General features: G+C 33.7%; 1 protein-coding gene across 1 annotated transcript; it reads left to right on the forward strand.

Moving 5' to 3' along the window:
* The first annotated feature begins 2,159 nt into the window (after nucleotides 1–2,159).
* LOC149775076 (phospholipase A2-like) lies at nucleotides 2,160–12,962 on the forward strand. Its single transcript, XM_089943556.1, has 5 exons — nucleotides 2,160–2,379; nucleotides 3,301–3,464; nucleotides 4,263–4,422; nucleotides 5,655–5,828; nucleotides 12,664–12,962. The coding sequence occupies exons 1-5, from the start codon at nucleotides 2,207–2,209 to the stop codon at nucleotides 12,755–12,757; spliced, it is 765 nt and encodes a 254-aa protein (XP_089799682.1). The 5' UTR covers nucleotides 2,160–2,206; the 3' UTR covers nucleotides 12,758–12,962.
* Nucleotides 12,963–15,732: the final 2,770 nt, after the last annotated feature.

A 15,732-nucleotide genomic window follows, 5' to 3' on the forward strand; every position in this document is an offset into this window, starting at 1 on the left:
ATTTGGAGATTTTAAAGCTATCAAGGAAATACTGTGAATTCATTTGAAGACTACTTGTATATTTATAGCTGTTACGGAATTACGTTGAATTCATTTAAAGACATATTCTGATATATCCATAGTGATTCTTATGTACTGTTGATACATCATTACAATACAGACCATTATTCTGAATATCTTTGGAGCTCATTCAGATTCCTTGACACTTTTGGATTTTATAGAACATTTAGGACTTTAGGATTTAATTCACCATACTGTAAGTTATTTTAAGTCTCTCACTTTGTATTTAAGGGAAATAAATTATATTTTCAATTATACAAAACTTACTGCTTTTTCTCTATTTTATTACTTATCTTAACACTTTAGAGTCGTAACAAAAAGCGCGTATACATCGGACATAAAAATGCTAATAAAAACAACAGTACGAAAAGAACGAACAAAATCAAATGAGGGAAAAGCAAGATAAGAACAGCTTCAGAGAGTACAAAGGAAAGGAAATAATAATAATAATAATAATAATAATAATAACAATAATAGAAAATAAACAAACACAAATGATTACACGAGAATATGAATTAAGAGAGGACATAAAGAGATATAAATGTAATTATGTGACAATTATAAAGTCATGGAATACAACATACATACTTCACCTCATAACCATCAAGCTGACAATATGGAATAGGAAGGAGAGCTTAACTCGTTCTTTTACCAGGAGAAACCTTCATCCAGCGAAACTAGGATTTGATTAACTTATATCAGAACCTTGCATTACACAAAATGAAAAACCATTGTGAAAATTGTTATGTATATTTGATTTAACTTATATTTGATTAAAAATTGTTTGTTTGTAAGTTGAATTTTTTAAAAATTCCGTTACATGCTATTGTAATGTAACTTTATTTACTGAATTTGATATTGTTCAGTTCTGTTTTTGACGTAGACAACTAATAATACAAACTTTATATCAAATGCTGACCTAGTTCCTAACCTTGACTCAGAACCAGTAAGATTTGTAGCAAAAAAAAATCTTTTTATTTTATTCTTTCTCAGAGTAAGATTCATAAAATGGATTCGAGGCCATACTTGGAGTACGTGACAAATAACATGTATCAATTAGGTTTTACCAGAGGATTGACCCACATCCTGGCATCTGTTCGGCACATTAGCTAGATTTATTAATGACGTTTGGAGAAAGAATAGTCATTAGACTTGAAAAGTTAAAGTGTTTTATGTTATGACCAGTTAATTAGTATGTTTAATTTAATTTATCTTCATTACAAGTTTGTTTTCCCTGGATATACTAGGGCTGTAAATTAATTCTTAGACAAGGACAGTTATCAAAATTTACACAGAATTCAAACACTGGAATATTATTTTCTGTGATTCAACAAAGAACTTTTGACACATCAGTACGACGCTGACCACAGCATACGTCATCACCTTCTATTTTGGATTTCAGTGGGATTCGAACTCAGTTTCATTCTATATAAAGTCAAATTTAAAAAATATACCTTAGGTAATGTTTTTAAAAACTACTATCCTATATATCGAATAAAGAAAGGAAAAAGTGAAAACTAACCTTTGCAAGAAACTGTAACTGTATATGTTTCAAAGAGAATTTTAATCTCAAGAAAAGTCTAAAATCTGAATGATTAGAACACGGACTCGAGAGTGTAAAAGATGAGGATGCGATGACAAAGGACAAGGAAGAGACGCGGTAAGGAAAGAAACCATTTCTCCTCCCGTAGTGTCTGCAACACTTATTCTTTCATGTTTCTATTGTCGCTGTTTTACACTAAAACAGATCAAGCGTGTTTTAGGTCACATAAATTTGACCTTAATCGATAAAATTATGACACTCATTTTCCGAAAACAGTTTGGATGTAGAATTTAATAAGCTTGAATGCTACATACAATAACAATTATGCATATCAAATAAGTATAAGTACACGTATTTCAACAAGGAAAATATTAAAATTAATTTATGGTAACTCATGTTCAGTGCCAAATACTCAAATCATTTTGCAAACAATAACATTCAAGTATATTAGCACTGTTGCTTAACGATATAATGATGACAATAGTGCCGGGAAATTAAATGCCATTGGCTTACTGCTGAAAAAAAAAAGATATATATTGAGGATTCTCGCTGCACTTCCTCAGAGCAAGCAGCGGAAAATCAGAAAGTAAATATTCTTTCAAGATGTCCATAGGATCAGTAACGTGCCTGCTGATCGCAGTAGTTTCCTTGCAAAATGCAATATTATTATCTGCCCAGTCGGACACGCTTTACTTCAGCTCAGGATCACAACTCCTGGTGATTACACGTAAACCTTCTACCGACGAAACGGTCGCGTGCATCGTCCTAACTAAGGGGTAAGTCATGAGGCAAGGTGAATTTTAAAAGGACTTATTATTGCACAAAAGGAAGTATTCTGTTTAAAAATGGTGATTTTTAAGATCTAACAACAATACGGTCTATGTGAAGTTTATGATTAATTTATTTAAATTTTGTCGGTCGAACGGAGAATAGCATTTTTACTGCATGAATTCTCATTACAAAGTTTGCGAGGTCTCTAGCTTATAGGATAATGTTTTTCCCTTTATTTACAGTCTTTGGCTCTAAGACTTGCAAGTCGATCACAACTAGCTCTTTTATGTTTTATTCTTTTATTCATTGTGAATGATTACTGCGTATCCATTCCTCCAGCCATCCACCCGTCTGTTCTCAGCTGAACTATTTTAATTTAAGTAACTTTCGTAGAAACTGTCAATAAATTGCGATACTGTGACAAATAATGAATATTTTTACAACTTGAATAATAATTCGCATTTCAAAAATGACAATGTCTACACGTGTAGCTCACATTATTCACATGAATATGCCTGTGTTCTTTCAGTGAAAACTACCGTGTCCTTATATGTAGATGGTTATAAACATTGCCATTATGTACAAACTGTATTACACGATATTCACGTCTTAATGTGATGCAATATTTACTGAGCACTATTAGTACGTCTTGCAATCATAACGTATCTTTACTTTGAAATCCTGCAGTAACACGTCATACTTACCACATCTTTGCGGGTACAGTGTATGCAGTCTCTTTGAAAATAGATGATGCACCTTATTCATATCATTTCAAACAAGAGTTGTACTGACTAATTGCAGCAATGGGAAGAACAACAGTTATCCTAAACACTATAGTATTTGGCAAAAAAATATATACTAGTCACTTTTAAATACGGCACCATACGTCAAATGTCATCCCTTAACTATCTTATTTCTACGAGCAGAAGTACGGAGTACGATATTAAGATAAAAGAAGCCGGAACCTCTCTTGTGGATGCATCGAAAGAGTTTATGAAAGACCTGGTGAAAAACTGCAAGGAGTTAAACTATTATGGATTTGAAGGAATCAAGGAACTTGCAAGGAAAAGACAGTTACTAATTTATCCAGGTGACTATATGTACTACCAGCATTACAAACACGAAATAACTACAACACAGCTAGAAATATTTTCATGGTATACCAGAGTGACAGGGAAACATACAGAAACGCAAAACGTTACCAAATAGTCAGACGGACAATAATAACATTCATGTGTTCTTAACGCATTCATAATGGGTTTGAGTTGGAAATAACACACATGAGCTAAAATGATACACGTAAATGATTTTGAACATAATAACTTTGCTGAGAAGAAGGTTAAGTAATCATTTATTATTACATCATCACATACAAAAGTAATCATTTATTATTACATCATCACATACAAAAGTAATCATTTATTATTACATCATCACATACAAAAGTAATCATTTATTATTACATCATCACATACAAAAGTAATCATTTATTATTACATCATCACATACAAAAGTAATCATTTATTATTACATCATCACATACAAAAGTAATCATTTATTATTACATCATCACATACAAAAGTAATCATTTATTATTACATCATCACATACAAAAGTTTTTCGATGCTGACTACTTTCAAGCCGATTTGCGTCAGTTAATATATGGATATGAGAAGATTTAATCCTGATAAATAGTATGTAATGTCTTATCATTTACAATACATACAAGGAAAAATGTCTCTTAATGCAATTGGTTTACACACACACACACACACACACACACACACACACACACACACACACACACACATATATATATATATATATATATATATATATATATATATATATATATATATATATATATATATATATATATAATTTGTAGGGACTAAATGGTGTGGCGTCGGAAGCAAGGCGACAGATGACAGCGATCTTGGAGAATACAGCGAGACGGATAAGTGCTGTAGGGCACACGACAAATGTGACATCTACATCTATGCATTTCAGACTAAATACGATCTCTTCAACTTCGCTCTCTATTCGGTGTAAGTTTATCACAGACTATATTTGGTGTAAGTTTATCACAGACTATTCATTGTAAGTGTATCACAGACTCTATTCGGTGTAAGTTTATCACATACTCTATTCGGTGTAAGTTTATCACAGACTCTATTCGGTTTAAGTGTATCACAGACTCTATTCAGTGTAAGTTCATCACAGACTCTATTCGGTGTAAGTTTATCACAGACTCTATTCGGTTTAAGTTTATCACAGACTCAGCAGCAGACAACGTTTTCCAATTCTAACTGTGCGGCTTGCATCTAAAATAATTAGACGCAAGAAGAAAGTATGCATATATAAGAAAATCTTCATGTGATATATTCCATAAGCGTGTTTGTTTTAGTAGGGATTAAAAGTATAGCTATTTTAAACGAAAGGGGACTGTAAAAAAAATGCAACAGTTCGATTTCTAAGTTCGTATATCCGCCATTTCCTCTTATGGGTCACCACTACATCCTAATCTCATTAACTGTTATCTTAATCTGCAGATTATAACTCAGATATTTTCATCATGCAGATTATAACTCGTATATTTGCATCATGCAGATTATAACTCGCATATTTGCATCATGCATGCAATATGCACCTTCGGCAAAACGTATTGGAAACACATCACCTCGTCTTCATTGACACTTCGTTTCACCTATTACACCGTCTTGATTATGGTTTCAATTGCATACAAGTCTACTGATAGCCAGCAAAATAAAGCCAGGGATATATCATTTTAATAATGAAGATACATGTAAAAACACGGTCTTTGTTTATTAAATGCAATTAAAATTGTACTCGTTTATAATGTAGTCTTGCATAGTATTTTGTGTCACTTAATTGACGACCGTATATGATAAACCACTCGGAGTGCAGTGAAATGGATCCATGCAAAACTTTCAAAAACGACGAATTTCAGATATATCCATCTTTATCAGTTGTGTTAGGGCTTGAAATCATAGGCTCATTTTAAGGTTTTAAGACACTATATAATTCGGCATACATGAGGTATATGGGTGATTGTAACAGTTTTATCAACAAGAAGATAATTGGATTTCCGTACTTACTTATCACTGTTGCAAATGGATCAATTTCCCCATAGACATTGTCGTGTTATAAATCCTCTGCCAGAATACCTGATAAACTATATAAACGCTCTCTCGCTACCATTTACGGCTGTCAGCAGTATTCAACCCAAATCAAAACGACAACCGTTTTTGTTTTTCAGACTAAGTTGTGATTGTAATGAACAATTTCGGGATTGTCTGGTGTCGGCATCAGGGTCACCAACAACTGCTGACAATGACAAATCGACGGCAAACAGTGTGGGAAATATCTTTTTCAACGTGGTCGGCCCCAAATGTCTGCATCAGGTCTACCCACGTGTTTGCACAGAGTATGGGTAAGATATATCAATAGGATCTATTGACAACTTATGTCTGTTTCTATTTATCTTTCTTTCATTTCTTCCTCGATTCTTTCTTTCTACCTACTTCCTTCCTCCTATGTTTAGGCAGATGTAGCAAGACTAAATACTGTCGCATACGTTTTCAGATTAACCCCAGTCTCATATGGTTAATTTATAATATTCCTAAAGTACTACGATCTAAAGTGTACTTAGGTCTGCACGATGGTGCATATCAAAAGAACGTGGCCGATCATACCAACCAGTACGTCCATATTAGGCATATTAAATTGGAATAATGATAATATATAAACAATTCAGGCCATGAAAGTGCCCATTGAATATAGACTGAGAAGTATTAAACAGCATAATTTTAGCACGTAGTTTGATAAGAAATTTACAGTTGATAAATAAATAACAATTATATTTGTATCTGAACCTTCCCAGCTAAAAAACCCAAATATTACTAAAACAAATTGTAAGAAATGTTTATGATATTTTAAATATTTGAATTTGGTTATCAGAATTCTATATCTCAGTGCTAAGATTATTGTATCCTTTTTCAGGTAAGGTGATGGGCTTTCCTAATATCAACCCAGCACTATCTAAATCCTCGTGACTTACGCGTTTTGTTTATTATAGATACCTTCGTCCGTGTGTATGGTGGACAATATAGCAGTTTGTAGGAGTTAGCTGTTTCATACTTTTCGTACAATTTCGGACACATCCATTAAGTGACACTTCAAAACTCTTTATACTAATTTTCTACTCATGCATTGGCTGATCCAACATTTCAGCATTTTGATAATGTTAATCATTATCACAAGCTAAATCACAAACTTTTCGATAGATTAACATAATAAAAGCTTATCACTTGGTCTGGAAGTGGATATGATAGCATTGTCTCTGAGGTACAGAAGGTTGGTGTTAAATATTTCAAATGTTCTGAATACTTTTTAACCTGCTTGATATATTGGACTTTATTTAGTCAGATCAAGACAGGTGTATGAGCTGGAGAGGGTCCAAAAGAAAACTCACTGACATAACAATAAGCATATCAGATAGACTGGCCGTTTTGTTCATTTGCATCATTTTACCTGTATGGATTCATATCTTGACAGTGCGTTGAAAACAATGAATCATCCAAACCAATTATATGAGAATGTTTGGGTTGTTTTTATGAAACTGCACAAGTTGATGAACATGTTCTTTCCATCTCATACTATGTAGAAAGGACGACGTCGTCAAAACAAATCAGGTCATACTACCGTGTTTAAATCAGATAACGAATCAGGTCATACTACCGTTTAAATCAGATAACGAATCAGGCATACTACCGTGTTTAGATCAGATAACGAATCAGGTGATACTATCATGTTTAGAACAGATAACGAATTAAGTCATACTACCGTGTTTAGATCAGATAACGAATTAGGTCATACTACCGTGTTCAGAACAGATAACGAATTAGGTCATACTACCGTGTTTAAATCAGATAACGAATTAGGTCATACCACCGTGTTTAGATCAGAAATAGCATTAATTGCACTTGGTTACGTGTATGTTTTAAATATAAACTCGCTCTTTCCAGGTTTTAAACGTGCGTTATATTCAGTCCGGTTTTTTGTCTTTGTTTTCTTTCTTTTTTCGTTTTGGATTGGATCTATTAGAAGTTTTTAAGTAGAATAGGTACTACTTCGGGCACGAATCGTCAGGAAGTGATGCTGAGAACGTGAGAGAATGTAATCTAGACATAATTTTGCTAGTCTTCGAGTTTGGTACGGTTGGGTGCCATGCAAACTTTTCGACGATTTGTTTCACTTTTTAATCAGCAACGTACTGGAAATAATCATATTTAACTTGCCTGGCAGACAGATATGGGGAGATTCCTGGATTCCTCGTTGTCATTCGTTTAGCGTACAATTTTGGGAAGTACTTATCTTTATTCTATGTTCTGACAGACACAGATTCATACCATTTCTTGACGAAGGGAAATCAGCTTTATCACGTCAAGCATTTACCATTTTATTCCATTAGCACAGCAGTGTCTTGCAGAATATCCTGACTATAAAGTAACTAAAACATAAAAGCGGCACACTCGTAGAACATGTCATAAACAAACACTTTCAGAGATGGTAGCATCTAAACATTTACATCTACACGTGTTCTAGATATATTAACGATTTTAATGCCTCATCGAAATCTTTTCTTCCTTCAAGTTCTATTTTACCGGTTCCAAAAGTCAAGAAAAATGCAAAAAGGAAGTAATGCCAGAGAAGTAATGCCAGAGACAGGTCACTTTAATACGTTTTAAGTACTTACAGCAAGTAATGCCAGAGACAGGTCTCTCTAATACGTTTTAAGTACTTACAGCAAGTAATGCCAGAGACAGGTCGCTCTAATACGTTTTAAGTACTTACAGCAAGTCATGCCAGAGACAGGTCTCTCTAATACGTTTTAAGTACTTACAGCAAGTCATGCCAGAGACAGGTCTCTCTAATACGTTTTAAGTACTTACAGCAAGTCATGCCAGAGACAGGTCTCTCTAATACGTTTTAAGTACTTACAGCAAGTCATGCCAGAGACAGGTCTCTCTAATACGTTTTAAGTACTTACAGCAAGTCATGCCAGAGACAGGTCTCTCTAATACGTTTTAAGTACTTACAGCAAGTCATGCCAGAGACAGGTCTCTCTAATACGTTTTAAGTACTTACAGCAAGTCATGCCAGAGACAGGTCTCTCTAATACGTTTTAAGTACTTACAGCAAGTAATGCCAGAGACAGGTCTCTCTAATACGTTTTAAGTACTTACAGCAAGTAATGCCAGAGACAGGTCTCTCTAATACGTTTTAAGTACTTACAGCAAGTAATGCCAGAGACAGGTCTCTCTAATACGTTTTAAGTACTTACAATACTTGTCTTCACGAAAAACTAATTGAACAGAGAAACGAAAATATTTTCACTATTGTTTTAAATATTATTTTTTACGTATGAGACTGCAAACTCTTTGTATTTCCAAAAAGATGAGGAAGTTGCGGTTTGAAATCTTCACAAGCAGACAAAATTAAATGGGGGAGGGAAGAGAGAGAGGAACATTGGACTGAGTGTATCTGTGGGTATGCATCACTCGCGATCAAAAATATACGAACATGAACTTAGGTCACGAATAAGAAAGATGCCAAAACAAAATATCAAATAAACTCATTGAAACAAAAGATACAACACCAAGAAACCAATTTTTAGAAGACAATTTTAGAAAGAAAGCTAATAGAAACTGCATAGAGACATAACTTATTTGTTTTCCACAGCCACAGGGTTAGGGTTACAATTACACAATTACACGATCCGTGGAAGAAATTCCATTCGCGTATACTAGCTGCTAATGTTCATATTTTTCGCCAAGTTAAAATGTACAATTTTAAAATAAACCGAATGAATTCCAATTCTGAATCTGCTGATATATCGATTGTATTGACTGTGTCATTGTACCAAGAATCTTGATTATATAATCCAAACTGTCTTGGAATGAGTCCTCAATAATCCCAAAGCAGTGTTTTAGTCAAATCATTAATGAGCACTTTGTGATTCCAATGGATAATTTAGATGAATAATTTATCTCAAATTATTACTGATCACAGCTGAAAACTCTGATCACAGCTTCCGCAGGACTGACATTAAGATGGAAATGAAAACTCTGTTGACAAAGCCTCTTTTATCTATATAAAAGTTGCTTTTTTCAGCGTAGTTTTCATTATCTTAATATCAGTTCCCATTTATTTTACGTCGCAACAGCATTTTCTGAAAACACATCAATCATCTTAACAGAAAATTACACCAAACTGTATACAAGACCAGGCCTTGAACTTAAATTCAAGTGAACATTGTGACAAAAATTAGGCAGATAATATAATTTCCAAGAGAAAACAAAAGTCCTGAACTCAAATCCAGATAAGCAATTTTTATATAAATGACATGAGTCAGGTAGGCCCAAACTCCTAGGTACAAATGTTATGCATACAATACAAATTAAATGGTCATCGCAATATTTGTAAAATATTGAAAACTGCAGAGATTTTAAAAACAACAGCTGTTAGTATTACTATCTCAGATGGTAATAGGTTAGTATGACTATCTCAGAAGGTAATAGGTTAGTATCACTATCTCAGATGATAATAGGTTAGTATCAGTATCTCAGATGGTAATAGGTTAGTATCACTATCTCAGATGGTAATAGGTTAGTATCACTATCGCAGATGGTAATAGGTTAGTATCACTATCTCAGATGGTAATAGGTTAGTATCACTATCTCAGAAGGTAATAGGTTAGTATCACTATCTCAGATGATAATAGGTTAGTATCACTATCTCAGATGGTAATAAGTTAGTATCACTATCTCAGATGGTAATAAGTTTGTATCACTATCTCAGATGGTAATAAGTTTGTATCACTATCTCAGATGGTAATACGTTCCATTGGTGGATAATGCTGAGGAATGAGGAGTAATGGTGTAATGATATTAGTATCCGTCTCTATGCAAGGTTATTATAATTCCCGACTTGTCGGTTAATCGGAATTAGGTTTCTGTTTTGCAGATGGCAATGAGGTCATTTATGCATTAGCTCTGTCTACTCTCACTTCTCATTTACATTGACTATGCCGCTATAATAACATTTTACTCATTGAACAGCACGTCTCTGTACAGATTCAAACGGATAAATAAGATTCTAACTAACGTGAGAGTAAAAATTCGGTTCGGTAGTCCTCTGTTGTGCCTGACAGAGTTGTTTTCAAATCGAATTACCATTGACACTTTATTAAAATATTTTCGGAGGAAAGAACCAAATACCACCCACCCACCTCCCAAAAAAGCAAAAAGAGAACAAGGACAGAAAAGAAATAAAGAAAGAAAAGCAATAAACTCTACTGGACTACATGTTAGGAAACATCTTGTCTCTAAAGGGCACTAGAGCAAAACTAGTAAAGGTTCGTCACACTCTAGGTTCCTATAGCACGTATGTAGAACAGTTTTCTATATTGGAGTTAACCAAACTTTTCCCAAATATAACTAGTGATTTACCAAACCCTACCAAAGTCCCACTAAAAGTCTGAGACGGAAGACCTTTCCTTTCTTTTAGAAATATGGCAAGTATATTTGGTATGGAAACATCGATATATTTTGAATTTGGGAAAAATCTGATGATATAAATACATTTTATGATAATCTGAAATAGATTGGGCTCCTAATGATTAGCTTTAACAAAATTGTATATGTTCCATCTTCCATTTCTTACGTACACACTCACATAGACAGTCGTTTCAAGTGCACTGGATCCAGCAAAGGATCAGGTGTGTCAGGGATTCATTAAGATAAATGCAATAAGCTGGCAACGAACAGTGCAAAAACTAGTATCTAACTATCCTGAGCGCTTTCAACTCTTAATGAGTCTTTTTCAAAGGTAAATACAAACCATAAACAACACAAACAAATAAAACAAAAAAAAAAACGTTGTGTTCGCAAAACTTTACATGGCTGTTTCTACAGAATGAAACCTTTAAATTTATTATGATTCAACAAGTTTATTTCAACTTGTTGCGGATGTTGGAAAACATTTTACATAGACCTAGAAATCGATGATCAATAACGAAATCTGTTATTTTATGTAAATTTATGTAAAAGCAAATTATTTACCAGATATTTCATTGTTATATTAGTAATTACAGGCTTTTAGGGTGACTAACAAGCAAATTATTTACCAGATATTTCATTGTTATATTAGTAATTACAGGCTTTTAGGGTGACTAACAAGCAAATTATTTACCAGATATTTCATTGTTATATTAGTAATTACAGGCTTTTAGGGTGACTAATAAGCAAATTATTTACCAGATATTTCATTGTTATATTAGTAATTACAGGCTTTTAGGGTGACTAATAAGCAAATTATTTACCAGATATTTCATTGTTATATTAGTAATTACAGGCTTTTAGGGTGACTAACAAGCAAATTATTTACCAGATATTTCATTGTTATATTAGTAATTACAGGCTTTTAGGGTGACTAACAAGCAAATTATTTACCAGATATTTCATTGTTATATTAGTAATTACAGGCTTTTAGGGTGACTAATAAGCAAATTATTTACCAGATATTTCATTGTTATATTAGTAATTACAGGCTTTTAGGGTGACTAATAAGCAAATTATTTACCAGATATTTCATTGTTATATTAGTAATTACAGGCTTTTAGGGTGACTAACAAGCAAATTATTTACCAGATATTTCATTGTTATATTAGTAATTACAGGCTTTTAGGGTGACTAATAAGCAAATTATTTACCAGATATTTCATTGTTATATTAGTAATTACAGGCTTTTAGGGTGACTAACAAGCAAATTATTTACCAGATATTTCATTGTTATATTAGTAATTACAGGCTTTTAGGGTGACTAATAAGCAAATTATTTACCAGATATTTCATTGTTATATTAGTAATTACAGGCTTTTAGGGTGACTAATAAGCAAATTATTTACCAGATATTTCATTGTTATATTAGTAATTACAGGCTTTTAGGGTGACTAACAAGCAAATTATTTACCAGATATTTCATTGTTATATTAGTAATTACAGGCTTTTAGGGTGACTAATAAGCAAATTATTTACCAGATATTTCATTGTTATATTAGTAATTACAGGCTTCTAGGGTGACTAATTTAGATACTTATTGAAAAGAAAATGTATCGGCTGCAAAAAGATTATTTTATCTGTGCATGGCTCTCTTTTTCTAGTTTTCTTGGTTCATATATAATGAGCTTCGCGTGTTTATTTCAGATTTTGGGGTAGATGTACAGAATACAAGGATGATACTACCCAAAGCAAAGTCTGGGCATTTCGTGACAATTATCTACATTATCCTTCCCGTTAAGACGATCTAAGAGCCACACTTGTGACACAGAAGCCGGTAAAGTGGTTATGCATCTACCTTGGATGCCTTGCACCAAAAAGGAAACGCATTCCAAGTTGTTTCACGCATAACGACAACTTTTCAAAGCTGCAGTACCTATATCTCATTTCTATAAACAACTGTTCTAACTAAAAATATGTAGAGTAATAAATCTTTCATTAACAAATAGAGGGTTGTGTTTTTAATTTTAACTGAAAAAATATATTAAGTAAACATTGTTTCCATCAGCTAATAATAATGAATCCCATCTGCACTTAAAGTGACTTGTCTTTACGGTTATTTATCCTAAATAACACAGCCTTTGGTCGACAAACTTGTCTTTACAGTTTTTTATCCTGAATAACACAGCCTTTGGTCGACAAACTTGTCTTTACGGTTATTTATCCTGAATAACACAGCCTTTGGTGGACAAACTTGTTACAGTTATTTATCCTGAATAACAGAGCCTTTGGTCGACAAACGTCTCTTTACAGTTTTTTATCCTGATTAACACAGCCTTTGGTGGACAAGCTTGTCTTTACAGTTATTTATCCTGAATAACACAACCTTTGGTGGACAAACTTGTCTTTACAGTTATTTATCCTGAATAGCACAACCTTTGGTCGACAAACTTGTCTTTACAGTTATTTATCCTGAATAGCACAACCTTTGGTCGACAAACTTCTCTTTACAGTTTTTTTATCCTGAATAACACAGCCTTTGGTCGACAAACTGGTCTTTACAGTAATTTATCCTGAATAGCACATCCTTTGGTCCACAAACTTGTCTTTACAGTTTTTTATCCTGAATAACACAGCCTTTGGTGGACAAACTTCTCTTTACAGTTTTTTATCCTGAATAGCACAGCCTTTGGTCCACAAACTTGTCTTTACAGTTTTGTATCCTGAATAACACAGCCTTTGGTGGACAAGCTTCTCTTTACAGCTATTTATCCTGAATAACACAACCTTTGGTGGACAAACTTGTCTTTACAGTTATTTATCCTGAATAACACAACCTTTGGTCGACAAACTTGTCTTTACAGTTATTTATCCTGAATAACACAGCCTTTGGTCGACAAACTTCTATTTACCGTTGTTTATCCTGAATAACAAAGCCTTTGGTGGACAAACGTCTCTTTACAGTTTTTTATCCTGAATAACACAGCCTTTGGTGGACAAACTTGTCTTTACAGTTATTTATCATGAATAACACAACCTTTGGTCGACAAACTTCTCTTTACAGTTATTTATCCTGAATAGCACAGCCTTTGGTGGACAAACTTGTCTTTACAGTTATTGATCCTGAATAACACAGCCTTGGGTCGACAAACTTCTCTTTACAGTTGTTTATCCTGAATAACACAGCCTTTGGTCGACAAACTTCTCTTTACGGTTATTTATCTTGAATAACACAGCCTTTGGTCGACAAACTTCTCTTTACGGTTATTTATCCTGAATAACACAGCCTATGGTGGACAAACTTGTCTTTACAGTTATTTATCCTGAATAACACAACCTTTGGTCGACAAACTTGTCTTTACAGTTATCGATCCTGAATAACACAGCCTTGGGTCGACAAACTTCTCTTTACAGTTGTTTATCCTGAATAACACAGCCTTTGGTCGACAAACTTCTCTTTACGGTTATTTATCTTGAATAACACAGCCTTTGGTCGACAAACTTCTCTTTACGGTTATTTATCCTGAATAACACAGCCTTTGGTGGACAAACTTGTCTTTACGGTTATTTATCATGAATAACACAACCTTTGGTCGACAAACTTCTCTTTACAATTATTTATCCTGAATAGAACAGCCTTTGGTGGACAAACTTGTCTTTACAGTTATTTATCCTGAATAACACAGCCTTTGGTCGACAAACTTCTCTTTACGGTTATTTATCTTGAATAACACAGCCTTTGGTCGACAAACTTCTCTTTACGGTTATTTATCCTGAATAACACAGCCTATGGTGGACAAACTTGTCTTTACGGTTATTTATCATGAATAACACAACCTTTGGTCGACAAACTTCTCTTTACAGTTATTTATCCTGAATAGAACAGCCTTTGGTGGACAAACTTGTCTTTACAGTTATTTATCCTGAATAACACAGCCTTGGGTCGACAAACTTCTCTTTACAGTTGTTTATCCTGAACAACACAGCCTTTGGTCGACAAACTTTTCTTTACGGTTATTTATCTTGAATAACACAGCCTTTTGTCGACAAACTTCTCTTTACGGTTATTTATCTTGAATAACACAGCCTTTGGTCGACAAACTTGTCTTTACGGTTATTTATCTTGAATAACACAGCCTTTGGTCGACAAACTTCTCTTTACGGTTATTTATCTTGAATAACACAGCCTTTTGTCAACAAACTTCTCTTTACGGTTATTTATCTTGAATAACACAGCCTTTGGTCGACAAACTTGTCTTTACGGTTATTTATCCTGAGTAACACAGCCTTTGGTCGACAAATTTCTCTTTACAGTTATTTATTTTGAATAACACAGCCTTTGGTCGACAAACTTGTCTTTACGGTTATTTATCCTGAATAACACAGCCTATGGTGGACAAACTTCTCTTTACGGTTATTTATCCTGAGTAACACAGCTTTTGGTCAACAAACTTCTCTTTATAGTTATTTATTTTGAATAACACAGCCTTTGGTCGAAAAACTTGTCTTTACGGTTATTTATCCTGAATAACACAGCCTATGGTGGACAAACTTGTCTTTACGGTTATTTATCCTGAATAACACAGCCTATGGTGGACAAACCTGTCTTTACAGTTATTTATCCTGAATAACACAGTTTTTGGTCGACAAACTTCTCTTTACAATTATTTATCCTGAATAACACAGCCTTTGGTGGACAAACTTCTCTTTACGGTTATTTATCCTGAATAACACAGCCTTTGGTGGACAAACTTGTCTTTATGGCTATTTATCCTG

This window comes from Sinohyriopsis cumingii, chromosome 19, assembly GCF_028554795.1.
Source record: "Sinohyriopsis cumingii isolate HCF-2022 chromosome 19, ASM2855479v2, whole genome shotgun sequence".
NCBI lineage: Eukaryota > Metazoa > Mollusca > Bivalvia > Unionida > Unionidae > Sinohyriopsis > Sinohyriopsis cumingii.